We start from the raw sequence: 27,299 nt of genomic DNA, 5'->3' as shown, positions 1-27,299 counted from the left end.
GACGCGCAGGCTCAGCGGCCATGGCTCACGGGCCCAGCCGCTCCGCGGCATGTGGGATCTTCCCGGACCGGGGCACGAACCCGTGTCCCCTGCATCGGCAGGCGGACTCTCAACCACTGCGCCACCAGGGAAGCCCTGGAAAACAGTTTTTTAAATTGCTTCTGTGCTACTGGAATTTCTTCTACCTACTCTAAAACCTTTGTTTCTGTGTCTCAGGATTTAAGGAGCTGTTCTACACGCCGTCTCCCTACCTCCGGCAGTGCTGCTGAGATTTTACAAATATTACTCACATCCTGTCCATAATTTAGGGTGAATATATGGACTAAGAATCCCACCTTGGTAAAAAAGAAGGAAAGAGAAGGCAGGGGATGAAGGAAGGCAGGCTAGAGCTGAGAAAGAGTTGGAACAAGTAGGACTCGGGACTGAACCCTGGTAGGGACTCTAAAGACCAAGAGGGGGGTGAGGTCAACAAAAGTGGAAGGGCCCAGAGATACGTCTAAAGGTAACTAAAGGGATAAACAGAACTAGGAGGTGATTAGCAAAACTAAAATGCGCTCCAAGGTACAGGGCCAGGGAGGAACCCTGGCAACGCTCCAAGGGCTAAGGGTGGGGCCAGAGTTTGAGAAGGTGGAGTAGGAACGACGGGCACGACCCGAGAAAGGAGGAGACAGGGCAGTGGGATGAGCCTTGGCTAAGGGGGCGGGGTTTAGAGGACTAGTCGGGTCAGAGAGCAGCTAGAGGGGGTACCAACCAGGGGCTGAGAGGCGGGGCCAAAGATCTAAGGGCGGGACCAAGGGAGACCCAGGGGAACCTGGAACTGAGACGCGCAAGGCAAGCAGCTCCTCACCCGGTTCTGCACCGTGTCCTCAGGCGCCGCCGAGAGTCTCGTCCGCCGCCGGAGGCAGAGCGGTGGAACGGGGGGCGGGGAGGACTGGGCCCTCCGCGCCGGAACTCCCGCCATGATGGATGGCAACTTCTCGGCTGCATCGTTCCGCGCGTAGCCTCCGGGCCCCAAGGCCGCCATCATCGCTCCGGAGCCCGGCGACCGTTACACCCCTCAACCGCCACCGAACAGCGAACAGCCGCGGGAAAGCCGGCGCCGCCGCCCATTGGACGCGGCCGGCTGCCGGTCTGGCCAATCTCAGGGTTGCCAGGCGGAGCTTTTGACCAATGAGAGCTAAGAGGCGGAGCGGAGGGTCTGGCAGGGTGGAGCCACGGCTCCTCAGCTTGATGCTTGATCGAGCGTTGTGGAGTTTTTTTTCAATCCCGTCTGTTTTCATCATTCACTAAATATCAGGTTTTAACTTTTACGAGGCTAATGCCAAAGCCTCCTCGCCTCGCTTTTTGCTGCCCCCGCACCCCCACCAAGGGCGACTATCCGCGCAGTGGCAGTCGCCCGGATGTAAGCGTAGGGTGGAACCGAAAAGACGCAGTTGGCGCAGACTCAGAAACGCCTTGACGCCACCTCTCCCCTATCATGTGATGAGGTCCGGCACTAAGAGCAGGCTTTGCGCAGACATTCTCGCTTTTCTCCTTTTGCCACGTGATGAGGGCGTAGCTGTGGTAACGCGGCCTGGCGCGCAGTACGCAGGCACGTGACGAGGCCCCATACGTCAGGCACGCTGCAAGAGCGCGGGCGGGGCGGGGTTCGGCGGCGCCCGGCGAGGACCAAAGTGCGTCTTCAGACCGGGCAAAACCCAGTTGGGTTGGACAGCCATGCCCAAGTACTGCCGGGCTCCGAACTGCTCCAACAATGCGGGCCAACTGGGCGCGGACAACCGCCCGGTGAGCTTCTACAAGTGAGCACAAGCGAGGGGCGGGGCTTGCAGGGAGGCGGGGCCCTGTGGGGGCGGGCCAGAGGGTAAATGCCTCAGTGAGGGGGACCTAGTTCATCTTGCGGGTGTCTGAAAGCAGGGTTAGCAGGTTGAAGAGACCGTATTCCCAGTGTTTCACTAACAGTAAACACCGCACATGTAAAGGTGCAGATGTGTGAAACAGCAGAGGTAGACGATTAACTGCAGGTAGTGAACGGGGCGAGCGGAGGAATGGGAGGGCTTTTTAGACAGAAGTGAGGTTGGTCCAGGCTCAGAAAGAGCCTACAGTTGCCCACTCGCCATCCCCACGGATTTGAGGCATCTCAAACTCAAAACATCCGAAACCAAGCTCCTGATTTTGTCTCTCCTAAAACCTCCCATAGCCTTTCCTATCCTAGTTAATAGCTTTCCATCCTTACCGTCTTTCAGGCTAGAAACCCTTAGAGTCATCTTTACTTCTTCTCTTTTCTCACACTTGAGAAAGTAAAAATTAGCTTGAACTGTAAAACAAAAACCCCCCAATAACAACAAAAAAACCTGCCTTCTTATTTATTTGGCTGGAATGACAGACACGGGAAAAGCTAGCTGAAGAGTTAATAGGAAAAAAAATTTTCTATATTTTTCTCAGGGATGTGCTGCAGATGTAAAGTGACAAAACTCCCCTTCTTTTGAGTGACTGCTGTTTTCTTACTAGGAAGCTTTGTTCTCTAAAATCGTAGGCCATCACAAACTGCTGTTTGAAATTACATCAGTAAGAATGAAACATCTTACTTAAGGTTTGGAGAAGTTGAGTCACTTTGACACAGAGAAGCAACCTTGATTTACAATCCAGGTACAGAGCTTCAGGTAAGGGGTTTCTGGACACAGTATTCCACATCTATCCAAACTTTATTGCTTCCAAGGAGACAGACCCTGGGCCCACTTTGTAATCCAGGTCTGATACTGATCCCTTTACACACAGTTCTGCTTTGCTTTGAGCCTATCCAAACACTGTTTCACTTACATTTCACCTAAATTTCCCCCATTCACCAAACCCAAATAATAATTATTTTCCTCTGTTTGATGAAACTCCCCACAGTATCTCTGGTGTACAGTTCCCTTATTGCTGTGGTAAATAAACCTGACTTCCCTAGACTACAGGTTTGTCCCTGGTGGACTTAGTCTAAGTGGGCCAGGACACATTCCTCATCCAGCCCATTAGCAAATCCTGTTGGCTCTCCCTTTAAAGTCTATCAAGAATTTACCACTTCTAACCTCCTTCCTTGCCCCCACCCTGGTGTTGGCCACTGTCACCTCCCGACTGCATGACTGCACTATTTTAGTAGCCTCTCCATTTGTCAACCTGCTCCCACAGTCTGTTCAGGGCTCAGATCCCCTCCCCAGCTCCCACCTGACTCTGTAAAGTCAAGAAGGTGAGGCTGGAGCAGGCAGAGAACAGGCCTACAAAGCCCTACAGGAGCTGGATCCCCACTCTCTGTCTGACCTCATCTCCTCCCTCCTGTCCCTTACTTAACTCTGCTCCAGTGTCACTGGCTTATTCGATGTACCTCTAGCATGCCAGGCACATTGTTGCCCCAGGGCCTTTCCCTGTTCTGAACAGCCTGTGCTGTTCCCTCTGCCTGGAAAGATCTTCCCTTTATGACCACCACTCTGTAAAATGATAACCCTCCCCCAGTACATACATATTCTCCCTATTTGCCTCCTGCTTTATTTTTCCCTTTAACATTTACCACTTTCTGGCATACCACGTATTTGATATATTCATTTATTGGCTCCTCCACTAGAATGTCAGCTCCATGAAGGCAGGGATTTTTTTCTGTCTTATTCCCTGTTGTGTCCCCACCACCTAGAACAGTGCCTGGCACATAGTGGGTGCTCAGTAAATATCTGTTGGATGAATTTGATGAATGCATTTCAGATGGGCTCCTCAGGAAACTCAGAATGCCATGTCCCAGCCATCCCTTGAGGGACCCTGGTTCAGGGTAGGTGGAGGGCAGAGGAGTTTTTGAACCTAAATCAGTATGTCCAGACTTGCTTTTTAATATATATCACTCTGACATCGTTTATTAAGTCAGCAACTCCGAGTGTCTCCTGTAGTAAGTAAGCTCCTGCTGGACACAAAGGACTCTGACAGATCTTGTTCCTGCCCTGACAGAGCTCATGGATAGGTGTGGGGTCAATCATTGAAGAACTGAGGACACAACTTGATCCTTTCTTTTCTTCAGCACCACTGCCCCCAATCTAGTCCATTAATCCATCCTTTGACTCTACCCTCCAAAACAGTCCCATCCTGCAGCAATCACAACAAAAACCCTAGCTCCTTGGCAATACAGTTATAAAGGCAAATGACAGAATCCTCACTAAACTATTAGGAAATAAGGAAAGAAAGAAAACCCACCACATTCCTAGTCTGACCACTTCTTATCACCTCTGCTGTCACAGCATAGCCCAGGCTGCCATCATTTCTTTCTTTCTTTTTTTTAATATGTCTTTCTTTATTTATTTTGGCTGTGCTGGGTCTTAGTTGCGGCATGCGGGATATTTAGTTGTGGCATGTGGGATCTTTAGTTGTGGCACATGGACTTCTTAGTTGCAGCATGTGGACTTCCTAATTGCGGCATGCATATGGGATCTAGTTCCCTGATCAGGGATCGAACCCGGGCCCCCTGCATTGGGAGCGCGGAGTCTTACCCATTGGACCACCGGGGAAGTCCCCATCATTTCTTAATGAGACGCTGTGATAGATGCTTGCTGGTCTCCCTACTTCTACGCTTGCTTCCCTTACAGCGATGACAATAACTTGCTTAAAGAGCACTTACTGTATGCCAGGTACTGTTCTAAGTGCTTCACACATAATAATAAGGAGAACAGTGAGAACTGTGCATAGCAGCCAGGCGACCGTATAAAAATCAGTTCATGTCTGTGTTGTTTAAATCCCACCAGTGGCTGCCAGGCTGTTCCTCACACAGGCTGACCCATTCCCACCTCAAGGTCCATCCGTGAGTCACTCTTGAAGAAGCCATTTAGCTAAGAGTTTGGTGAGGAGCAGTCTCCAAAGGAGATTCAAGAGAGGGCATGGATGCTAGGAAGGAACAAGGTGAAACACTGAGGGAAGTGGCTGCTAGGAAGTAACTCGAAATTCCTGCCTGGGTGCCAAAGGAAACATTCATTAGTTGTGATTTAGGCCCTTTCAGGAACAAATGACAGTCTTCTCTAATGGCAGGGGGAGGTGTCTAACAGGTAGGAATTGCATCTGTCTGGCAGTAACAAAGTCCTGAAATAATAGTGGCTTTACCAAATTATGGGGTCTATAGGAATCAGCGTGTTTGGGTTATATGCTACAGTAACAAACTCACAGAATCTCAGTGGCTTACCACAGCAAAGGTTTATTCCTCACTCACACTAATGTCCTTTGTAGGCCATTTGTGGCCCTTCTCTACTGTATCTTAATTGGGGATTCAGGCTGAAGGAGCCTCCCCTACCTGGAATATTGGTGGTCTTGTGGGAGGGAGAAAAGAGAAAGTGGGGAGAATCACTGAATGGCTCCTGGTAAATTGTATATTTAGCAGTGGCCCATTATCACTTTTACTTCTTTGGCCACAGCAAGTCTATGGCAAGCGTCAGGTCAGTAGAGTGGAAACGTGTATCTTCGTGTGGGGAATGGCAGCAAATGTCTTGAACAATAATATAGTCTACCTCAAGGTTTATTTTTCTCTCACATGAAGCAAGTACAGAGGTTGGCAGAAGAGCACTGGTGTGGCAGTTCCACAATCATCAGGGATGAGGGTCCCATCTTTCATATCCATCCAGTGGCTGCCAAGTACCTCAGCCATCATGCCCAACCATTTCTGGTAGGGAGAAAAGAGAAGGGACGAAGAGCAAAAGAGACACAACTCTAAACTGAGCTGGTCCCCTTTACAAAGCCTTCTCAGAAATCCCACTCAACGGTAGGTTCTTCATCATTGGTCACCCCCCCAACTGCAAAGGAGCTTGGGAAATGTAGTCTTTTGCTGGGCAGTTAACCACCCTGAAGACATTTTGAGTTATGTTAGTAAGGAAGAAAAGAAGAACTTCTAGCAGTGTTGTAGATAGAATGGCCAACAAGACTAAAATATTCTATAAAAAAAAGGAGGACACTGACTGTGCACTTAAGGTAGAATTTTAGAGAGGGACATTTCCTATCATAAATGTTGCCATCTAGAGGAACAAAAGAGAATAAAAACAAGACCAAATTAGGAAGAGGTTTTCTATGATATTACTTTCCTCCTTTTCGCCTTGAGCTGCTTCTGATTCCATTTGAGAACCCTCTCACATTTAAGGTTACCATCCTGGATGTCTCACCCAACATGAAAGTATTGGCCAGAACTTAGTTACATGGCCCACCTACTGCAAAAGAACCTGGGAGACAGTCATCTAACAGGGCACATTATGGCCTCAAAAAAGTTGGAGTTTGTTAGTAAGGAAGAAGAGAGTGGACGTGGAGTAATCAGTTGGCAGTCTCTGCCCAGGAGTAGGTGGGAAGTGCTGGTACAAGGGATTTCATGTTCGTGTCCAGGCAGAAGGAGGCTGGTGAGAACATTTGGATCCCAGATTGAGGGTGAAGGAACTGCAGCAGCCAGAGTTCCTGGCTCTGTGCCCTGGGGTTCTGCTCTTTGGATGCCACGCTCTCCTCTGAGTCAGCCCTTCTGTCCTCATTCACCAGCTATCCCCCACTTCCCTCTCTGTCTGCCTTTTGCCTGAGAAGTCTTCCTTTGCTCCCCACCAACAACCTCTGTCCATCCTATCCACCTCCTCCCCACTGGTGGCCTCTTTACTTTCTTATGTGTCTTTCCCAGTGTTTCTTTATGCAAATGCAAGCAAATCTGAACATATGTTCTTGTTTCCCCCTTTATTACTTTGTTAGTTTCCTATGGCTGCTGTTACAAACTGCTGGTGGCTTAAAACAATAGGAATTATTCTCTCACAATCCAGATCGGTTTTACTGGGCCAAAAATCAAGGTGTCAGCAGGGCTGCATTCCCCAGGAGGCTCTAGGGGAAAATCTGTTCCTTGCATCTTCCAGTTTCTGGTGTCCGCAGACATTCCTTGGCTTTTGGCCACATCACTCCAATCTCTGCTTCTGTCGTCACATTGCGTCTCCTCTTTTATCTGTGGTAATATGTTCTTCTGCTTCCCTCTTATAAGAATACTGGCAACTGCTTTTAGGGCTAACCCGGATGATGTAGGATAATTTTCCCCATCTCAAGATCCTTAACTTAATCACATCTTTTGTCATGAAATGCAACATTCACAGGCTCCGGGGATTAGGACATGGATGTCTTTTGGGGGACCGTTATTCAGGCTGCCACAATTACTAAAAGCTGATATACTCTATTTGGAACCTTGCTTTTTTCACATAATATATGCCTGACAATAGCATATCAGTTCATACAGTGCCTTCAGCCTATTTTAGAGCTGCATGGTATTCTTTTGTGTGCATATGCCTGAGTTTATTTGTCCTGTCTCATATGGATGGGATTGCCTCCCACCCTCTAACACTCCTTACTCTTCCTTTTTTTTTTTTTTTTTTTTTTTTTTTTTTTTTTTTTTGCGGTACGCGGGCCTCTCACTGTTCACTGTTGTGGCCTCTCCCGTTGCAGAGCACAGGCTCCGGACGCACAGGCTCAGTGGCCATGGCTCACGGGCCTAGCCGCTCCGCGGCATGTGGGATCTTCCTGGACCGGGGCACGAACCCGTGTCCCCTGCATCGGCAGGCAGACTCCCAACCACTGCGCCACCAGGGAAGCCCACTCTTCCTTTTTAACAAAGAGAGAGCAGACCTTATAGCCCTTAGCAAGTAAAGGTATCAGGTGTTTTTATGGTTAACTCCTATTTATGGAATTGATACTGGTTTTCCATTTTCAATTGTGGTTTAAAGTTTCTCTTTTAGGTATCTTCGTTTAATACTTAAGTTGGTCAATTTTAAGAAAAATATTAAGTAAATAATGTCACAGATATGGAAGACATTGTGAAGGTGGGATGTGGATGACTGACTGTATTAGTTATCTAATGCTCCATAACAAACTATCCCAACATTTAGCAGCTTAAAATAAACCTTTAATGTTTCACAGTTTCTGGCAGCTCCCTCAGAACAAACTGGCCGGAACTTAATCATGTGGCCACCTCTAGCTGCAAGTGAAGCTGGGAAATGAGGTCTTTATTGTGGACAGTCTTGAGCCCAGGTCTAAATAGAAAGTGTATTGCTATAAAAGAGGGCAAAAAGAGACGTTGGGGACAGTGGCACCAGTTAATGGGTGGCACTACTTCTAATGGACACAGAAGTAGTTGGGCACCTGTAGAGGGTGCCTTATCAGATAATCCCTATCCACTCCCACTGGGAAAGCTTTTATTTAATTCATTAAAAAAAAACTTTAAAATTAAAAAAATTTTTAATTGTGGTAAAATACACATAACATAAAATCTCCCCTCTAACCGTCTTTAAATTCAGTAGTATTAAGCATGTTCACATTGTTGAGCAACCAATCTCCAGAACTTTTTCTTTCTTTTTTTAAGAAAATTTATTTATTTATTTTTGGCTGCATTGGGTCTTCATTGCTGTGCACGGGATTTCTCTAGTTGCGGTGAGCGGGGGCTACTCTTCCTTGCGGTGTGCAGGCCTCTGATTGCAGTGGCAAATTTATTTATTTATTTTTGGCTGCATTGGGTCTTCATTGCTGTGCACGGGATTTCTCTAGTTGCGGTGAGCGGGGGCTACTCTTCCTTGCGGTGTGCGGGCCTCTGATTGCAGTGGCTTCTCTTGTTGCAGAGCACGGGCTCTAGGCACGCGGGCTTCAGTAGTTGTAGCACGCAGGCTCAGTAGTTGTGGCTCATGGGCTCTGGAGTGCAGGCTTAGTAGCTGTGGCGCACACGCTTAGTTGCTCCGTGGCATGTGGGATCTTCCCGGACCAGGGATCGAACCCATGTCCCCTGCATCGGTAGGCAGATTCTTAACCACTGCACCACCAGGGAAGTCCCTCCAGAACTTCTTCATCTTGCCAAACTGAAACTCTATACCCATTGAACAAGAACTCCCAATTTCCCTCCCCCTCCCCGCAGCCCCTGGCAACCACCATTCTACTTTCTGTTTCCCTGAATTTGACTACTTCAGATACCCCATATAAGTGGAATCATACAGTATTTGGGTTTTTTGTGACTGGTTCATTTCACTTACCGTGATGTACTCAAAATTCATCCATGTTATAGTATGTGTCAGAATTTCTTTCCTTTTTAAGGCTGAATAATATTTCATTGTATGTATATACCACCTTTTGCTAATCCATTCATTTGTTGATGGACCCTTGGGTTTCTTCCAGCTTTTGGCTATTGTAAATAATGCTATTATGCACATGAGTATGCACATATCTCTTTGAGACTCTGCTTTCAATTTTTAGGGGGTCTGTATCCAGAAGAGGGATTGTTGGATCATATGGTAATTCTATTTTCAATTTTTTGAGGAACAGCCATACATACATAGAGGCTGCTCCATTTTACATTCCCACCAGCTGTGCACAGGGTTCCAGTTTCTGCTTATCCTTGCCAACACTTGTTATTTTGTGTTTGTTTGTTTTTGTATAGTAGTCATTCTAATGGTTATGAGGTGATATCTTGTGGTTTTGTTTGGCATTTTCCTAATGATAAATGATGTTGAGCATCTTTTCATATGCTGGTTGGCCATTTGTATCTTCTTTGGAGAAATGTCTATTCAAGTCCTTTCCCCGTTTTTTTAATCGGGTTATTTGATGTTGTTGTTAAGTTGTTTAAAAACTTTTTAACATGTTTTCAAGCATACACAAAAAATAGAGTTGTTTAAATGAATTCTCATGTATCTATCACTGAGTTATACCAGTTGTCAACATTTTGCTAATGTTTTTCATCCACCTTCCTCCCATGTACATCTTTAATGCAGTATTTTAAAGTAAATTCCAGACATTAGGTCTTTTATCCATAAATATTTCAGAATATTTTTCCAACAGATGACTATTTTAGAAGGTTAAACCAATATAATTATCACACCTAGCAAAATTAACTTCTTACAATTATCTAATACTCAATTCATGTTCAGTTTCCCCCAACTGTATTGTCTTTTTACAGAATGGTTTGTTGCAGACAAAGTCCACATCTGTCTTTGCAGACAAAGTCCACATCTGATGTTTCTTAAATCTCTTTAAATCTATAATCCCATCCCTACCCCCATGAATATGGGATCTCCCACATTCTAGATTGGTCCGATTTTGTAAACTGCCTCCTGAGATTCATATGGAGGAACAGACTGGAGGGGAAGGGAGAGTGACAGTGGGCAAAGAGACCAGGAAGGAGACTGTTGCAAAAACCCAGCCAGGGGAGGCTGGAGGCTGGATGGGAGGATCAGCAGAGGTGGGAGAGGTGGGCTGCTGCTGGGTGTTTAAAAGGTGGAGCCTGAAGAACTGGATGGGAGTAGGAGGTTGAGAGCCTGGTTGGGAGGCAGGGCCAGATTCTGGCCCAGGGGAGGCAGAGGTTTGGAGCTCAGGGACCTCTGGGTGTGCATATCCTCAGGGAGGGGTGGGGTGGGACCTGATCTCGCTGACCCCACCCCCCGGCAGGTTCCCCCTGAAGGATGGCCCCCGGCTGCAGGCCTGGCTGAGGCATATGGGGCGTGAGCACTGGGTGCCTAGCTGCCACCAGCACCTGTGCAGCGAGCACTTCGCCCCCTCTTGCTTCCAGTGGCGCTGGGGCGTGCGCTACCTGCGGCCGGATGCTGTGCCCTCCGTCTTCTCCGGAGCCCCGCCCGCCAAGGTGAGCTCAGGAGAGTCCCATTGCTGGAGTCTGATCCCCCGCCCTCCCCTCTGAGGGAGGTCCCTCCTGCAGGCTGACTCTCAGCCCTCCACTCCTGAGGAATTTTACCTTGGAGTCCGGCCCTGATGTCCTCCATCCCCCATCCCTTGCCTTGTCTTCCAGAGGCAGACGAATTCCCGAAGCACCGAGAAACCAGTCGTGTCTCCAACTCCACAGGAGGCCACGTCCCTGTCCCCTGGCCCAGCCGTCCCGGCCCCTGGCCCCGTACCGCTTGTGGTGCTGGGGCCAGCATCCGGGGGCCCCGAGGTCCCAGCCGCAGTGTTCCTGACTCCCCTGCCGCTTCCGCCGGTTCCCACGGGGCCGCGCCCTGGAGGGTCGGCCCAGCACCCCCGGCCCGGGCTGGGCGCGGCGCTGGGAGCGCTGCAGCGGCGGGTGCGGAGGCTTCAGCGGCGCCATGAGCGGCACCAGGCGCGGCTGCGGGCTCTGGAACAGCTGGCGAAGCAGCTGTGCGCGGAGAGCCTGCTGGCGCCGGCACACCGGGGCCGGCTGCGCGCGGTGAGTGTCCTGCTTGGCCCACACAGTGGGTGTGCTTTCGGCTAAACTAGAGTCCAGAGTTGAAAGTCAGAACATTTCACCCGTGTTTCCAAATTTCTGGCTTGAAAAAAATCAGTCTGGCAATGCCAAGCAACTATCGGTGGGAGCTGAGTAGTGGCTGCTCCATTTATTAATAATATTATAATATTTAAGCAGCCCTTACTCTCTTCTAGACACAGAGTTAATAACTTATTGAAAACTCACTATGACCTTGATATTGAAACTGCTCTTGTCCCCATTTTCCATATGAAAAAACTGAAGCACAGAGTGGTCCAGTAACTTTGCCCAAAGCCAGGCAGTCAGTAAGTTGCAGAGCCAGGATTCAAACCCAGGTGTCTGGCCCCAGAGGAGGCCTGTGCTCCTCTGTGGGAGAGCTCCCTGCCTGTCCCCTATAGAGCTTGAGTTTGCAACTCTATACTAGAGTCTCCCAGGCCCTATCTAGGCCCTTTTGCCCCTATGTTTTACTGCTGAGTATTTTCTGGCATGGGGAGTGGAGGGGATCATGTCTTTTTTTATTTGGCCACGCCACGCGGCTTGTGAGGTCTTAGTTCCCCGACCAGGGATCGAATCCGTGCCTCCTGCAGTGGAAGCACAGAGTCCTAACCACTGCACCACCAAGGAATTCCCGAGGGGATCATGTCTTTAAAAATCAAAATTTGACCAGGCCTTTTTCCTGCTTAAAACCCCAGGGTCAAGCTTGAGGTCCCAGGGCCCTTGTTCCTGCCTGGACAAGGGAGGTGGGAGGGGGTTTCAGAAAGCCCCTGAGGTACCTCTGTAGCTAAGGTGTCTCAACCTGACAGCCAGTGGGTTGGGCCTGGCCCACAGATATTATTCTTTTGGCCTCAGTAATGCTGTAAAATATTTTCTGGTCTTTCCTGAAGGCTCAGCAGATCTAGCAGCACTGGGTTCACATCCCCAGATAGTAGCAGTCAGCTAGAGCTGCAGTGGCTGTCCCCGGAGGCTTTATGTTTGAGACTGTGGCCTGAACCATGCTGGAGCAAAAGAGGGACATACGGGGGGTGGGCGGGGGCAAGGACATAACAGACTCAGGCCTGCGGCTCTTCATGGAGCCTGCCAGGGCCCCTGGACTGACAGTGTCTCTCTCTGCCTCCCCTGCCCCCATTCCATCCCTGTCTCTCAATCTCTTCCTCTCTCTCCCACATTCATCTTTGCCTTTCTGCCCCCTATGTCTCTGTCATCCCATCTATCTCCCTACTTCCCATGTCTCTCTTCATCTGCATCTTTATCCCCCATATCCATGTCCCTGTCTCCCTGCCCCTACATTTCTCCCACCCCCCATATCTGTCTCTCCATGTCTCTCTTCCCCCACATCTCTTCCTGTTTCCCCATACCTCTTTATACCCTCATGAATATCTCTCTGGTTCTCACATCTCTCTCCTCACATCTCTGCCCATATCTCTCTCTGTCTCCTGACACCCCCCTCCCACCTCTACCTCCCTGTTCCTCACCATTTCTCCCCCTGCCCCCACTTTTTCCTTCCCTCCTTCCCTCCCCTCACTCCCCTCATTCCCCTGTGTCCTCCATCTCTACTACTTCTTTGCCTGGGACGGCCCAGCTCCCTGGACCTGAGGAATCCCAAGCCTTCACCATCATCTGTGGAGGGCCTGACATAGCTGTGGTCCTTGCCCAAGGTCCTGCATCGCCCACCCTGGACGCCAAGCCTGAGCTCCTGGACACTCAGACTCCCAGTGCATAAGGACCAGGGCAGATGATGGAAGACAGAGGAAGAGAGATGCATCAAACGTGGGCTTGGCCCAGCCCCATGACCCATGCCTGGGGCATAGCAGTGCCTCCCTCAGGGGCCTGGCTCCCCCCACCTCCTCTTAGGGACCCCTTAAACCTTAGGGCTGACCTGGGCCCAAGACCCCTGTCAGCAGTGATTACCCTGGGAACCAGGTCCCAACCCCACCTTCAATTTTTGCGGTCAGTAAAACATTCTCAGAGCAGAGCAAGGGTTGTTTGTTTGGAGAGAGTTGTACCTGGTTCTGAAGAGCCCCTCGTACACTTCGCCAAGCCTGGTGCCAAGCTGGGGATACAGCAGTGAACACAGGTGACAAAAGTCCTGTCCTCGTGGTGCTCACTTTCTGCTTGAGCAGAAGATGAACTAGTAAATTAATAAACAGTATAATTTCAGGTTGTGATAAGTGCCATAAAGACTGAATGAAAATGTAATGGGCTGGGTGGGAGGGAGGACTCTCTAGGGAGACAATGTTTGAGCAGACACCTGACGATGAGAAGGAGCTGGCCTGGAACGCACGTGGACTGGATGTTCCAGGGAGAAGAATGGCCCCTGCACATACCCTACCATCTAAGGTATGAGCCGGAGGAAGACAGTGTTGCTATGGCGAACACTGAAGCAGGGAAGGGAGTGAGTGTTTGTGTGTGAGGAGGGTGGGGTTGGGATGCAATGTTAGATAGAGCAGAAGAGGTCTCATTGGAAAGGTACCAATAAGTGAAAGCCTAAAAGAGAGGAGTAAGGGAACCAGGTATCTGGGGAAAGAGCATTCCAGGCAGAAGGAAAGCCAGTGCAGAGGTCCTTGGGTGAGGAGGAACGAGGAGGCCAGGGTGGTTAGAGTGGAGTGACTGAGGGGGAGAGTGAGGAGGTGAGATCGGAGAGATGACAGGGAAGTTCACACAGGGACTTGGGGGTTGTGGTTGAGACATTGGCTGTTAACCTGCAGTGAGGTGCAGCAAGCAGATGCCTTAGGAAGGTCCTGGTGTGATAGGTGTTAATAGGTCGCTCTGGCTGCATATTGGGGTGTTGGGGGGAGCTGCCATAGTCCAGGCGGGAGAGGATGAAGGATGGACCAGGATTAGGGCCTGGGACTAGGGTGAGGGATGAAATTCTGGAAATATCTTGAATGGAGCTACTGGGCCTGCACATAAGAAGGATGAGAGGTGGACGGCAAAGTCAGCCAGCCCTGTTCAGGCTGGGATGATTGTGGACAGTGCAGGCCACAGCCAGTCAGGTGTGACAGCCCAGCCAGGATGATGGGGCCAGGAAGGCCTCATCCCTGGGCTGGCTTCTGGAGGCCTTTCTGGGGGAGGAGTCCATTGGCAGATTTATCCCCTAGACACTGCCAAAGCCATGTAGCATGGTGATTAAAAGCCCAGATTCTATAGCCAGGCCACTGGGATTCAAGTCTTAGCTCCATTACCTATTTGCTGTATGCCCTTGGGTAAATGGCTTAACTTCTCTGGGTAAGTGCTGTGTGAGCACTATGTGATAATGACAATGACAGTGATTATAGGAGTCTCCACAAAATCATCCCTCTGAGACATCCCTTGTCTAGGGTGGACATGGAGTAGAGGTCAGGTCTGATATGTCAGAGAGAGAAAACACCCACCACTACCACACATCGAGACCCCTTCCCAAACTGGTCTGGTTTGCAGGCCTTCGCAAAGGCGCTGTCACAGCGGTATGGACAATAAGTGCTGTGCCCGTTTTCCCATCCCTCTCTTTTTGCCCTTGTCCCTGCTTCATCTCTCTCCTTCTGTCTCCATGCCTCACATCCTTTTTCGTGGCCATTTCTTCTTCTCCCCGTCCTCGGTGTCTATACCCTTCCCACCGCTGCCTCCAGCCTTTTCATCAATGCAAGCAGCCTCGCAGTGTCTCCGCCCCCGCGCCTGGTTGGGGGTGACAGCGCATGCGCCATCAGCGCCCCTCCCTCTCCACCCCCATCCCCCGTCGGCGTCGGGGCCTCGTCCCCTTCTCTCTGTCTCCTTCTCCCCCATCACTTCCCCAGACACTGGCACCCCATTACCCCAGTTTCCCCGGTTTCAGCTTTGGTCTCCAGCCCCAGACACCCAAGGTAAGATGGGTAAAGGGGAGGCCCACGGAGAAGGGGAGGGGCAAAGCATCCTGCATCCTGAGATAAACAAACCGGGGGAGGGGGCGGCCTAGACTGAGGGCCCTGACGCGGGAGGAGAAGAATGGGGGACTGGCCTGGGGGAAGTGGTAGGCGTTGGGCCCACAAACCAGCATCCTCTGATGGGTGACTGGCGTCCCTATGATTGCCCCAAATCCAGAGCTGGGGGTGTGGGAGCCACCCGGAGCCCGGGGAGCGTCTGGGGGGCTGAGATCCCGGAGACTGTGGGGCACCCTCTCTAGCTGACCTCTGCCCCCAGGATTTGCCTGAAGGCCACCCCCAACTCTGCACCTGCCCACTGAGTGCCACCAAGGACCATGACTAAGACAGATCCCGCCCCGATGGCCCCGCCGCTCAGGGCGGAGGGAGAAGAGGAGGAGGAGGAGGATGAGCCTGTCCCAGAGCCCCCCAGCCCCACCCAGGAGCGCCGGCAGAAGCCTGTTGTGCACCCCTCGGCACCTGCCCCCCTCCCCAAGGACTACGGTAACCACCCTCCCCACTCTGCAATATGGCCTGGAGCCTTGGGTGGCCAGGGAGGTTTGGCTGAACTCTGCTGGTGGAGATGGTGGGAGGATTCTGGAGGATTTGAAGGTGTTCTGGAGGAGTCATGGCCCTTGGATTCCCCCTGCTTCATTAATTCATTCACCCATTGGAGAATGGAATTGGGATAATCATAATATTTGATTCATGACACATCATTCAGTCATTTAGTCATTAAACAAGCATTTTTGGAAAGCCTGCTATGGACCTAGGAACTGGGGGCACAGCATGGAGCAAGACAGATCTAGTCTTTGCCTAAGAGAACTCGCAGGCCTCAATGACAACCACACAAATAAGTATAAAAATATAAGTACATAATTACAAGACATGATGAGAATTGTGTTTGCTAAGAACCGAATTCTGCAAGAGCTTTTTAAGATATGCTTTCCCTGAGGAAGTAACATTTGAGGGAGACCCAAGGATGAATTGAGGGTTAACAAGGGAAAAGATCAGGGGAAGGGGGTCCCAGGCAAGGTAACCACAGGAGTAAAGGCTCTGAGGTAGGAAGATGTGGAGCTGAGAGGGTGGCCTCTTGGAGAAAAGGAAAGTGTCTACTCATTCACCAAGCACTATTTATCCATCACTACTACTCTGTGACAAGCCTTGTGCTAGGAGATGGAGATTTAATGGTGAGCAATCCAGGCATGATCCCTGCTCTCAGGAGAGAAGGCAAGACTAAGCAAGTAACAGGTATATAAATCGGATAAGTTCAGATTGGAGTGGATGCTATGAAAGAAATAAAAGATGGAGATATAATAGAGAATGGCTAGGGGGCAGCACCTTGAGACAGAGTGGTCAGGGTGGGTCTTTCTGACGAGGTGGCATTTAGGCTGAGACCCAGAGCATGAGGAGGAATCAGCCGTAGGAGAGCTGGAGAAAGAGTGTTCCAGGCTGTAAGCAGCAAGTGCAAAAACCCTGAGGCAGGACTGAGCTTGCAGCAGAAGGAAAATCCCGGTGTTGCTGTTAGGGAGTGATCGGAGCTGAGATGAGAGGTTGGCAATGGCTAGATCCGGAAGGGCCTTAAAGGCTACTGTGAGAACTTTGGATATATTCTAAGTGTGGTGGTGGGGGAGAGCAGTTTGGGGTGCGGGCAGGTCTGATTTATATTTTTAAAAGCTCCCTCTGGCTACTGGGTAGAGAGAGTGGAGCTCAGCCAGAATTAGATATAGGAGGAGGCTTTTAAAAGATGTTGGCTGGGAATCCCCAGCAGCTGTAAGTTCGGAAATGAGGTTCCAAGTTCAGAGAGTAGGCGTCATCAGGGCAGGAGGGGTGGCATCTGTGGACATGTCACCCACTAGAGGTGGGTCAGAGAGGCCATAAGTTGCCCTCAGTCTGATAGAAAAATAAGAACGTTATCTGGGTGTCTAGGGCCGGGTATCCACCCTGGGAAACTGGAAAATCTCCACTGGAAATGTGGCTGGATGTGGCTGGGGCCTGTGGCCTGCTGGGAAGTCAAAGAGTCTAGGGTATCTGCACCGCCGTCCCCCGGAATCCTGCCTGTAGAACAAGGAGGGTTTGGTCACAGAATGTGAAGGAATCTGAAAATGTCGTCTAGGACAGAGAGAGGGCTAAGGTGGATTCCAAGAGGAACTCGTGTATTTATTAAATTTGTACATTAATTCAGCTAGACTGACAGAGCGCCTCCTGCATGGATAAGGGAGTGAACAAGGCAGCCTGGAAACATCCTAGTGAGGGGGACAAGCAAGAAAGGAAGAGAATGAGGAAGAAGAGAAAGAGAGGAAAAGAGGGAGGGAGGAAGGAGTAAACAAGTAATGTTAAGTAGTGATTTTTTTCTTCTTTTTTTTCTTTTGGCCATGCCGTCTGGCATATGGGGATCTTAGTTCCCTGACCAGGGATCGGACCCGGGCCCCCTGCACAGGAAGCGCAGTGTCTTAACCGCTGGGCCACCAGGGAAGTCCCTAAGTAGTGATATTTTTAAAGAAATGAAAAAGTGCAAGAGATAAAGAAGGGCAGAGGTGCTGATTTAGCCAGGGTGGTCTGGGGAGGCCTCTCTGAAGCCTTAGGAAGATCTCAGGGAAGACGGGCCCAGGCAAGAAAAACAGCAAGCACAAAGCCCTGAGAGAGGAATTTGCCTGGCGAGTTGGAAGGACAGAAGGAGGTCAGTGTGGCTGGAGGGGAACGAGTGAGGAGGAGAGGGCAGAGAACAGATGAGGCCAGTTTGTGCAGGGCCTGTGGGCCAGGGTGAGGATTTGGGTCTGTACTCTGAGTGTGATGGGAGCCAGGGCAGGCTTAGCCAAGGAGAGCTGCGCTGTGACTGGGGTTTTAAAAAGAGCACACAGGCTGCTTCTGGGAGACACCTTCTATGTGGTACATCCCTGGGCTCTGTGTCATCTGGTCATTCATTTGCTCATCCATTCAACATGCACTGGGCTCCTGCCTTGTGCCAGCCCTGTGCTGGGTGCTGACGTTACTACAGGGCAGCACTCTAAAGGGGGGAGGTGGAAGTTCCTCTGGGCACCTCTTGGCTGGCCACAGGTTGGATCCTGCCCGTGGATCCCTTTTATGTGGACTGCACAGTAATTGAAATTTGGGGAGATTTTTCTTAAAAACCATGATTTCTGGCTTTTTAATTTTCTTTAACCTGGAGATTTGGCTAAACCACGCCCTGACAGGGCAACATGCGCTAGAGCAGTAGCAGCCCCCTTGGGCTTGCAGACTCCTTACCACACTCTTGTTTCATGGGGTGGAGTTTGCTGCTATTTGATCTTCCAATTTTTCAAGACACACCAGGCATCCACATTTTTATGTGAAACCTCCTGATTTTGAAATCTCACGCTGGCCACACAGAAAATGCCTGTGGCCCATGTGCCACCAGTTTGAGACTCTGCATTAGAGGTTTTAAAGGTCTAGAGCTCCTCTGCCTTAGGATGGAAGGAGGGGGGTCAGTCCACAGTTTGCCTGGGGTGATCTTGGACCTCTCACCACCCCAGCCTTCACCTTCTTCGACCCCAACGACCCTGCCTGCCAGGAGATTCTGTTTGACCCGCAGACCACCATCCCTGAGCTGTTCGCCATTGTGCGCCAGTGGGTGCCCCAAGTCCAGCACAAGATTGATGTCATTGGCAATGAGGTGAGAGCGCTGGGGAAGCGAGGGAGGAGAGGAAGGGGTTCCTCACATGTTTGGGTAACCTTCCCTGGTCCCCTGGTACTCCCAGATTCTGCGTCGAGGCTGCCATGTGAATGATCGTGATGGGCTGACCGACATGACACTGCTCCATTATGCGTGCAAGGCGGGGGCCCACGGAGTCGGTGAGGGTCCAAACCCCCAAACCTAACTCCCACGCCCAACACGCTCAGAACCCCGGCCCTCAGACCTCCATCCTGGACCCACAGCCTAAGATCCCAAAGTGCAGTCCCTGAAGCCCTGGGCCTTCCCCATGCCCTGGGCCCACACTCTGGAGGAGGGGACCCAAGCTGACCTGGGCTGTCGCGCAGGGGACCCCGCGGCGGCTGTACGCCTCTCGCAGCAGCTGCTGGCACTGGGCGCAGACGTGACCCTGCGCAGCCGCTGGACCAACATGAACGCGCTTCACTACGCGGCCTATTTTGACGTGCCGGATCTCGTGCGCGTGCTACTGAAGGGTGCACGGCCCCGAGGTGAGGAGGAGGGGCCGGGCTGGGAGGGGCAGGACCTAGGCGAGGAAGGAGGACTTGGAAGCAGAAGGGGGGTACCCAGGTGTGGGGGAGGAGACGAGTGAGAAGGCGGGGAAGGCGACTGATGGGGCCTGGCATGGGAGGCCAGGGTGGAAGGCGGGAGGCGGGAGGTACGGGAGAAGGAGTTCAGGGGTCCAAAACGTCAGGGCCTGGCGGGAGCTGGTTGGGAGGGGTGTGGCCGAGGAGGGGTGGGGCTCTGCGTCAGAGTCTGCCGGGGGCCCTGGGGCCTGCGGGATAAGAGACGCATGAAGAGGTGGACTTCGGAGGCTGGAAGGCAGCGGGAGGGCTGGGGTGCTGTGGGCGCTCACCCGGAACCCTCCTCTCACCCACTTCCCAGTGGTGAACTCCACATGCAGTGACTTCAACCATGGCTCAGCCCTGCACATCGCTGCCTCCAACCTGTGCCTGGGCGCGGCCAAATGTTTGCTGGAACACGGCGCCAACCCGGCGCTTCGGGTACTGCCACCCTGGCCCAGTCCTGTTATCTTCCTTCTCCTTCCTCCCCAAACGCTTTCTGGCCAGCAGGCCTCTGCAGAGGATGGGAGCGGGGGAGGGGGCGGGGCAGGACCACTTGAGTTTCTTGAAGCTCTCATTCCGCATTGGCCCAGTTGGACCCTTAACCCGGTACCACAGGAGCCCATTTTCAGTGTTTGTCCTTCACATGGCCCCATTCTGGGCTTGGGGTCTTGGCCCTGAGGGCATGACCTACAGCACTGAAGTGGGACCTTCATTCCCTATTGGCTCCATACTTGACATCCCCAGCCTGAGGTCTCAGGGGTGGACTTCCCTGGGGACTGTGGGCTGTACCTTAATGCCCCACCCCTTCCTATTTCCAAGTTGGCCCAGGGTATGACCTACTCCCATCTCTGCCTCACCTCGACCCGGGGTTTCTGGGGGCATGGGCTCAGTGGGAGTACAGCCTATGCCGCTGAGTCTTTGCTCCCTCTCTTCCTGTTGGCCCCCAGAACCGAAAGGGACAGGTGCCAGCGGAGGTGGTCCCAGACCCCATGGACATGTCCCTGGACAAGGCAGAGGCAGCGCTGGTGGCCAAGGAGCTGCGGACGCTACTGGAGGAGGCTGTGCCGCTCTCCTGCGCCCTCCCCAAGGTCACGCTACCCAACTATGACAATGTCCCAGGCAATCTCATGCTCAGTGCACTGGGCCTGCGCCTGGGAGACCGCGTGCTACTGGATGGCCAGAAGGTCAGGGACTGGAGCAGGGAAGGGAGGGCAGGACTCAGCCCTCACCTCTCAGAGCTGGGTCTTTGGGCAGAGTGCAGACTCTCCCCTTTGCCTGCCCACCCTCCCAGTCATGCACAGTATTCATTTCATCTAACAGTTGTTCTGTGAGTGTCTCCTTTGTGCCCCACCCAAGCTGAGCTCTCAGTCCAAGGGGAAGACAGATCCATCTCCTGACAGTGACAGCCCAGAGCCGTCATGGCTCATGAGGAAGCACATGCAGAGTGATGAGCGCAACTCTGCCCCATTTGGGTCCCCCTGGGCCTTGTGGTTCCCATCCAGGGGCCACTTGTGTTCCCAGAGTGGTCAGTACTTTGGTCACTTGAAGATGCTGAGGAGTGAGCCAGGAGAAGAAAGGGAGAAGGGGGCCTTAGGGAGGGGGAGCAGGTATAAAGTCCCAGAGGACAGAGAGAATCTTCATTCATCCAAGCATTCCAAGTTTGATTCATTTACCTGGTGTCCCTCAGGCTCCATGCTGGACCCAGCCTGTCCTTGGGGATAAAGGCCTGTGTTAGCCCCAGCCCTGCCCTCATAGAACTCCATTTCTATTGAGGAAGGGACAGTCAATAAAGTATACCCATAGTAAGATAATGTCCAGTAGCAGCAGAGGCTTTGAAAACCATTAAATGCTTGGATTTAATAAATTGGCCCTGGCTGAAGGCTGAGGTGGTTTTAGCTAAGGTCTTCTGAGAAGGCTTCTCTGAGGAGGTGATATCTGAGCTGAGATGGGAAGGAGCTCACCTTGCAAAATATGGAGACAGAGGAGACCGCAGGTACAAAGTCCCAGAGGAGGGGAGGGGTAGTGTGACTGGAGGGGAGTTATCTAGGGTGGGTGAAGTGGAGACGTTAGCAGGGTCTGGATCTCACCAGACCGGCAGGCCACTGGAGTGAATTTGAATTTTGTTTCTTTGTACAGTGAGAAGCCCTAAAAGTCACATTTTGTTTCATAATCAAGAGTTTTGCATGCATCAGCCCCATCTGGAAAGTTTCTGTACATGATTTAATCAAATCAGTGTGACAATTTTGAAAGCAGGATGGGTTGATTCTCTCCATTTTACAATATAGAAGACTAAGAAGCCCAAGAGGTGAAACTCTTCGTCTGAAAACATGTAATAACAATCTCTGCCTGTAGAGAAGCAGCATAGCACAGTGGTTATGAACTCAGGCTCAGGGATTTGCTCAGGCAGATCTCAGCTTTGCCACTTACCAGCTGTGGGGCCAGTGATTTCACCTCTCTGGGCATCAGTTTCTTCATCTGTAAAATGGAGCTGATAGTACCCAGTTGAGGGGGGTTGTTTGAGGTTTATTTTATTTTATTTTTTTAAATTAATTTTTATTGTCATATAGTTGATTTACAATGTTGTGTTAGTTTCTGCTGAACAGCAAAGTGAATCAGTTATGTATATACATATATCCACTCTCTCTTAAGATTATTTTCGAGGTTTAAATAAGTTAAAATGTGTAAAGCCCTTAGAATAGGGCTTGGCTCTTTGTGTGCCAGGAACTGTTCTGATCCCCACACAACTCTCCAAAGTAGGCACTATTATTTAGCCCATTTTATAGATAAGGAACTGAGGCTTAGAGCAGTGAAGAAGCCTCACACAAATGATGATAACCACACTCACTGCAGCTAAGCAACTTCACATATATTAAAAATGTTTCCACCAGATAACCAGCCTCTGAGGTGGATTGTTATCCCCATTTTCCAAATGAAACTGAGGCCCCGTGAGGTCCCTTTACCAAAGTTACAGGATAATAATAGTCAACACTTACTGATCCCTTACTCAGCACCAGGCCCTGTTCTGAGGGCTTTTATGTCTCTATAGCATTCATGTCCAATAGACCTTTTTGTGAGACTGGAAATGTTCTGTGTCTGTGTAGTCCAGTGAAGTAGCCATTAGCCGCATGTGGCTATTAAGCACTTAAAATGTGGCTAGTATGATTGGAGAAATGATATTTTAATTTAATTTTAGTTAATTTAAATTGTCATACGTGGCTAGTGGCCGTTTACTGCATCGGACAGCGCAGCTCTGTAACAATCCTGTAAGGTGGGTGAGATTTCTGTTCCCATTTCGCAGATGAGGACGTTGAGGCACAGTAAAGTTATACAGCCAGTGAATGGTGACGTCCAAGCTGAGATTTAAGCCTGGGGCTCCCTCATCCATCCCACCATGCTGCCTGTGTGCCGGTGATCTTATCATGGCCTCTCAAGGTGCACCCAAGCCATATCCTCCCTTGTTTCCTCAGACGGGCACGCTGCGGTTCTGCGGGACCACGGAGTTCGCCAGCGGCCAGTGGGTGGGCGTGGAACTGGATGAACCTGAGGGCAAGAATGATGGCAGTGTTGGGGGTGTCCGGTACTTCATCTGCCCTCCCAAGCAGGGTCAGTCCCACTGGGGCCCAGAAGGATGGTGGTGGGGTCCACTCAGTAGTTCTGATGCTGCTGCTGAGTGCTGGGGTTGGGAGGTGATGGGGGGGGTCAGAGGGCAGAGGCTTGGACAACTCCCAGCCCAGGCTCTGTCCCCCCAGGTCTCTTTGCCTCTGTGTCCAAGATCTCCAAGGCAGTGGACGCACCTCCCTCATCTGTCACCTCCACACCTCGGACTCCCCGGATGGACTTCTCCCGTGTCACAGGCAAAGGCCGCAGGGAACACAAAGGTCAGAGGGGGAGCCCTAGGAGTGACGAGAGCCATTCTTGAGGATATTCTGTGGGTAGCCCACCTTCTGTGACTCAGTTTCTCCTCAGGTTCAAACTCCCATTTTAGAGGATGACCTCTGAGTTCCTGACTTTTGTGCCTCAGTTTCTCCTTTGACTCAGTACTGGTCCCACCCAGTTCTTGCAAGGACCTGTGTGTTCCCTGCCCCCTATGACTTAGTTTCCCCTTAGACCCAAAGGTTTTCTCCCAGTTTTAGGGAAGAATCTATGGGGTTCCTGGCTTTAGTGACTTGATTTATCCTCAGACCTAACTCCCCCCTTCATTTTAAAAGGACAGTTTCTGGGTTTCTGACTTCTGAGACTCAGCTTTTCCCTTGGCCCAAATATCCTCAACTTTGAGAAGGAGTTTTGAGGTTCTCTAGGTTCTTGACTTAGTTGTCCCTCAGGCCCAAAGCCGCCACCCCCAGTTCTCTGGCAGCTGGGATTGTTTCCTTTCAAGCCCACCCGCCAACCCCATTTCAGAGGAAGGCTCGTCTCGTTTGAGCCAGGACAGTTTCTACCTTGTGGCTTTCTGGGTGACACGGGGCCCCCAGGGCTGGCATCTGGAGGCCTCACCCTCACCCCTTGTCCCCTTCCCGCCAGGTAAGAAGAAGCCCCCATCATCCCCGTCTCTGGGCAGCCTGCAGCAGCGTGAAGGAGCTAAGGCTGAGGTTGGAGACCAAGTCCTCGTCGCAGGCCAGAAGCAAGGGATCGTGCGTTTCTATGGGAAGACAGACTTTGCCCCAGGTGAGGATAGCTATCTGGGCTGGGGGCAGGCAGGGCCTTGAGGCATCCTGACACTATCCTGTTGCAGGTTACTGGTACGGCATAGAGCTAGACCAGCCCACCGGCAAGCATGATGGCTCTGTCTTTGGTGTCCGGTACTTCACCTGCCCCCCACGGCATGGAGTCTTTGCACCAGCATCTCGAATTCAGAGGTGAGCCCAAACTCTGGTCACAACTCAGGACACCACCCAGAATCCTGATCCCCCTCTTGGATGTCTCCTCCTCTTGGACCAGGAGGACAGTGTGGATATCGACCCCCACACCCTAGCTCTTTCGTCGTAGGCCCCCCGGGGCTCTGCTCCTGTTCAGACCCTGGCCTCTTGTGGCTCTGACTCCTCCCACTCCTCATGTCTCCCCAGGATTGGTGGATCCACTGACCCCCCTGGGGATAATGTTGGAGCCAAAAAAGTACATCAAGTGACAAGTAAGTTCGGGGCTGGCTGTGGGAGGAGTGTGGATTTGGGGGTGGTCCTCAGGTATATGCTGGTGACAGAATCTCCAGTATTTAATTGGGGACACACGGTCCAGGAAAATGATGAGACAGGATCCCAAAAAGGATGGGTGCTATAGGGATGGGGATGTTAATGACAAGGCTCTGAGCAGGCACCGGGGACATGGGTAGGTCTTGGAGGACACAGGGAACATTATTGACAAGAGGTCTAGATGGCTATTGGGAATGGGGGATATTGGGGACGTGGATAAATATTAATGAAAAAGAGTCTGGGTAGATACTGAGGACAGAGGTGGGTCTATCATCCCCTCACCTGAGACCATGCCCTTCCCTTCAGTGACACAGCCCAAACGCACCTTCACAACAGTCCGGACCCCAAAGGACATCGCATCAGAGAACTCCATCTCCAGGTACGTAGCAACCCTTGGCCCCCCTCTGCTGTGGGATATTCAGGGAGAGGCATCCACCAGGCCATTGGACACAGGGAGTCTGGAGTTCTGGGTTGGGGCTGGAAATAGAGGTTAGGAAAACATACTAGTTAGCTTACCCAGAAACAGTCTTTAGGGAGTGAGGCCCCATAGTGAATTCTGGTGACTTCAACTATATATATATACATATATATATATACACACATATATATATATATATACACACATATATATATATACACATATATATATACACACATATATATATACACATATATATATACACACACATATATATATACACATATATATATACGTATATATATATATACATATATATACGTATATATATATGTATATATATACACACATTTGGCTGCGTCGGGTCTTAGTTGTGGCATACGGGATCTTCACTGCGGCATGTGGGATCTAGTTCCCTGACCAGGGATCGAACCTGGGCCCCCTGTGTTGTGAGCATGGAGTCTTAACCACTGGACCGCCAGGGAAATCCCTGGTGACTTCAACTTTTAAGGGGCAGGTAAAAGAGGCAGAACACCTTCCGCTCCACGGGAGCCTGAGAGGGCACAGCTGGAGAGACAGAGGCAGAATCCAGAAAGGCCAAATCCCAGACACTTGGGGAAGAGCTGGGCGGTGATGGATCCAGATGCTCCCGCATCCTGCACCAGCGTGTGACACAGTTCTCTTCCCCAGGTTGCTCTTCTGTTGCTGGTTTCCCTGGATGCTGAGGGCAGAGATGCAGTCTTAGAGGCTCTGGACATCTGAGAGAGACAGATCCTCCTCTAGCATCTCCTGACACAAGGAGCCCCCGAGTCACCCTGAGATAGAGATTCCCAGTAACACATCCAGAATAGAGACCCCCATTAGCCAGCCCTCGATCACTGAGGCCCCATTATTAACAGATTCCCTCATGATAACCCCCCAAATACAGACCCTATGTTACCCAGAAAGAGATTCCCTAAGTGTAGTACCTTCAGGCTAGTCCCAACCCCTCAGAGCAGACCCCCCCAATAACAGATTTCCACATCACCCCAAATGACGGTGACTTTCTCTACATAATGCTCCACAGCAGAACATTCCTGAGTCACTAGTCACTGGATCAGAACCCTTCCCTGTTAACAAAGGACCCCCCCCGCCTCCACCATCAAGTCCCCTTGAAAGAAACACCTCCAGAGCAAGAGTAACAAACCCACATTTAATATCAGTCCCCTCAAGATGTTGTGACCCCCGTGGTCACCCCAAACCCCCTACACTGCAGAGACTCCCTCCATTAACGAACCCCCCTGCTCTTCCCCTTCAAGAAGAGACCCACATTAACCAGCCCACTGTCACCCCCAATTTACAGATACCAAAACAGTACTGGAAGTGCTAATTACAGGACCCCCAAGTCTTCCTATCCTCTGCACCCTCAAGAAACCCCCAGTGCCTTGTACGAAGCCCACCCCATGCAGCCCACAGCACCTGTGCTGGCCAGGCTCCCAGAAAATTCTCTATTTTTAAAGTAATTATTTCCCCCTTTGGGGGGACCCCAAAATTTGGAGGTCCCATTCTGGGACTCTGAGGATCCCAAACCCCAGAGTACATGTCCTAACTCTCCTGTGCCCCCAAGTCCTAGAGCCCCTAAGAGACCCCCCCAAAGCCCTAACTCCCAGGATCCCCAAATCATGGAATCCCCAAATCCCCAGGGAATCCCAAATTTAAAAAAGCCCCCAGGAAACCTCAATCATGGAGGTTCTTGTGCCTGGGATGGAGGAAATACGCATCCCGGGCCCCCAGGGCACCTCAAGCCCTATTCATAGGCACCAGGAAACCCCAAACAGGAATTCTCATACCTGGAAACCAGAGGACTTCAATGCCCTGAGTCCATGGGTCTCAAGACACCCAAATTCCAAGAGCCCCAGCCCCAAGGGAACCTCAAATCCTCAAGCCTCCATCTCATACATGAGGGGCATCAAGGCCTTGAGGGGATCCCAAATCCTGGAGTCCCCATTTTCAATCTACAATTCTGGTCACAGGTCCAAAACACCAAATCTAAGTTACTGGCCCTGAAGGACCTCAGAGTACCCTGGCCAGACTAACAGCCCGACGGAGACCCTGAAGGCCCAGGGGTCCAGGGCAGACCTGGGGCCCTGAAAATCAAGGACAGCTCACGACTGCCCCTTCACTGCATGTCCCCAAACTCAGCATGACCCCTACCCCCTTCAATAAAGACGTTTCTACGGCTCTCTGTGTCGGGTCGGTGTTTAGGGAGTTACGGCCCTGCCTCTGTACCCTTGCTGGGTACAGCAATCTCGCATCCCTGCGGCTTTATATAGGATGGCCTAACCTGCGGGGAGTCCTTCCAACCACCGCGTTTTTCC

The 27,299-nt window shown here is 51.1% G+C and overlaps 2 protein-coding genes and 1 long non-coding RNA gene across 10 annotated transcripts; 2 read left to right on the top strand and 1 right to left on the bottom strand.

Moving 5' to 3' along the window:
- The first annotated feature begins 1,652 nt into the window (after nucleotides 1–1,652).
- THAP8 (THAP domain containing 8) lies at nucleotides 1,653–13,380 on the top strand. Of its 8 annotated transcripts, none has more exons than XM_028484747.1 (5): nucleotides 1,701–1,785; nucleotides 2,534–2,660; nucleotides 10,432–10,624; nucleotides 10,787–11,179; nucleotides 12,795–13,380. In XM_028484747.1, exons 3-5 carry the CDS (start codon nucleotides 10,478–10,480, stop codon nucleotides 12,933–12,935), a joined length of 681 nt encoding a protein of 226 aa, XP_028340548.1. In that variant the 5' UTR covers nucleotides 1,701–1,785; nucleotides 2,534–2,660; nucleotides 10,432–10,477; the 3' UTR covers nucleotides 12,936–13,380. The 8 variants fall into 8 exon arrangements, with proteins under 8 accessions (XP_028340542.1, XP_028340543.1, XP_028340548.1 ...); XM_028484743.1 differs by having other exon boundaries at nucleotides 1,712–1,799; nucleotides 2,443–2,660; XM_028484745.2 differs by having other exon boundaries at nucleotides 1,714–1,799.
- Nucleotides 13,381–15,425: 2,045 nt separating this feature from the next.
- On the top strand, nucleotides 15,426–27,179 carry CLIP3 (CAP-Gly domain containing linker protein 3). Its single transcript, XM_028484740.2, has 13 exons — nucleotides 15,426–15,591; nucleotides 18,600–18,739; nucleotides 18,825–18,918; nucleotides 19,105–19,266; nucleotides 19,661–19,779; nucleotides 20,289–20,525; nucleotides 22,809–22,944; nucleotides 23,091–23,219; nucleotides 23,860–24,003; nucleotides 24,071–24,194; nucleotides 24,402–24,466; nucleotides 24,831–24,903; nucleotides 25,633–27,179. The coding sequence occupies exons 1-13, from the start codon at nucleotides 15,426–15,428 to the stop codon at nucleotides 25,685–25,687; spliced, it is 1,644 nt and encodes a 547-aa protein (XP_028340541.1). The 3' UTR covers nucleotides 25,688–27,179.
- On the bottom strand, nucleotides 22,794–25,625 carry LOC129391850 (uncharacterized). Its single transcript, XR_008616610.1, has 3 exons — nucleotides 25,478–25,625; nucleotides 24,850–25,001; nucleotides 22,794–22,881 (listed from the first exon to the last, which is right to left on the bottom strand). It is a non-coding gene; the product is annotated as an uncharacterized lncRNA (long non-coding RNA).
- Nucleotides 27,180–27,299: the final 120 nt, after the last annotated feature.

This window comes from Physeter macrocephalus, unplaced genomic scaffold (assembly GCF_002837175.3).
Source record: "Physeter macrocephalus isolate SW-GA unplaced genomic scaffold, ASM283717v5 random_225, whole genome shotgun sequence".
In the NCBI taxonomy this organism is placed as follows: domain Eukaryota; kingdom Metazoa; phylum Chordata; class Mammalia; order Artiodactyla; family Physeteridae; genus Physeter; species Physeter macrocephalus.
Note: the sequence above shows the minus strand (reverse complement) of the source record. Positions and strands in the feature narration are given on the sequence as shown.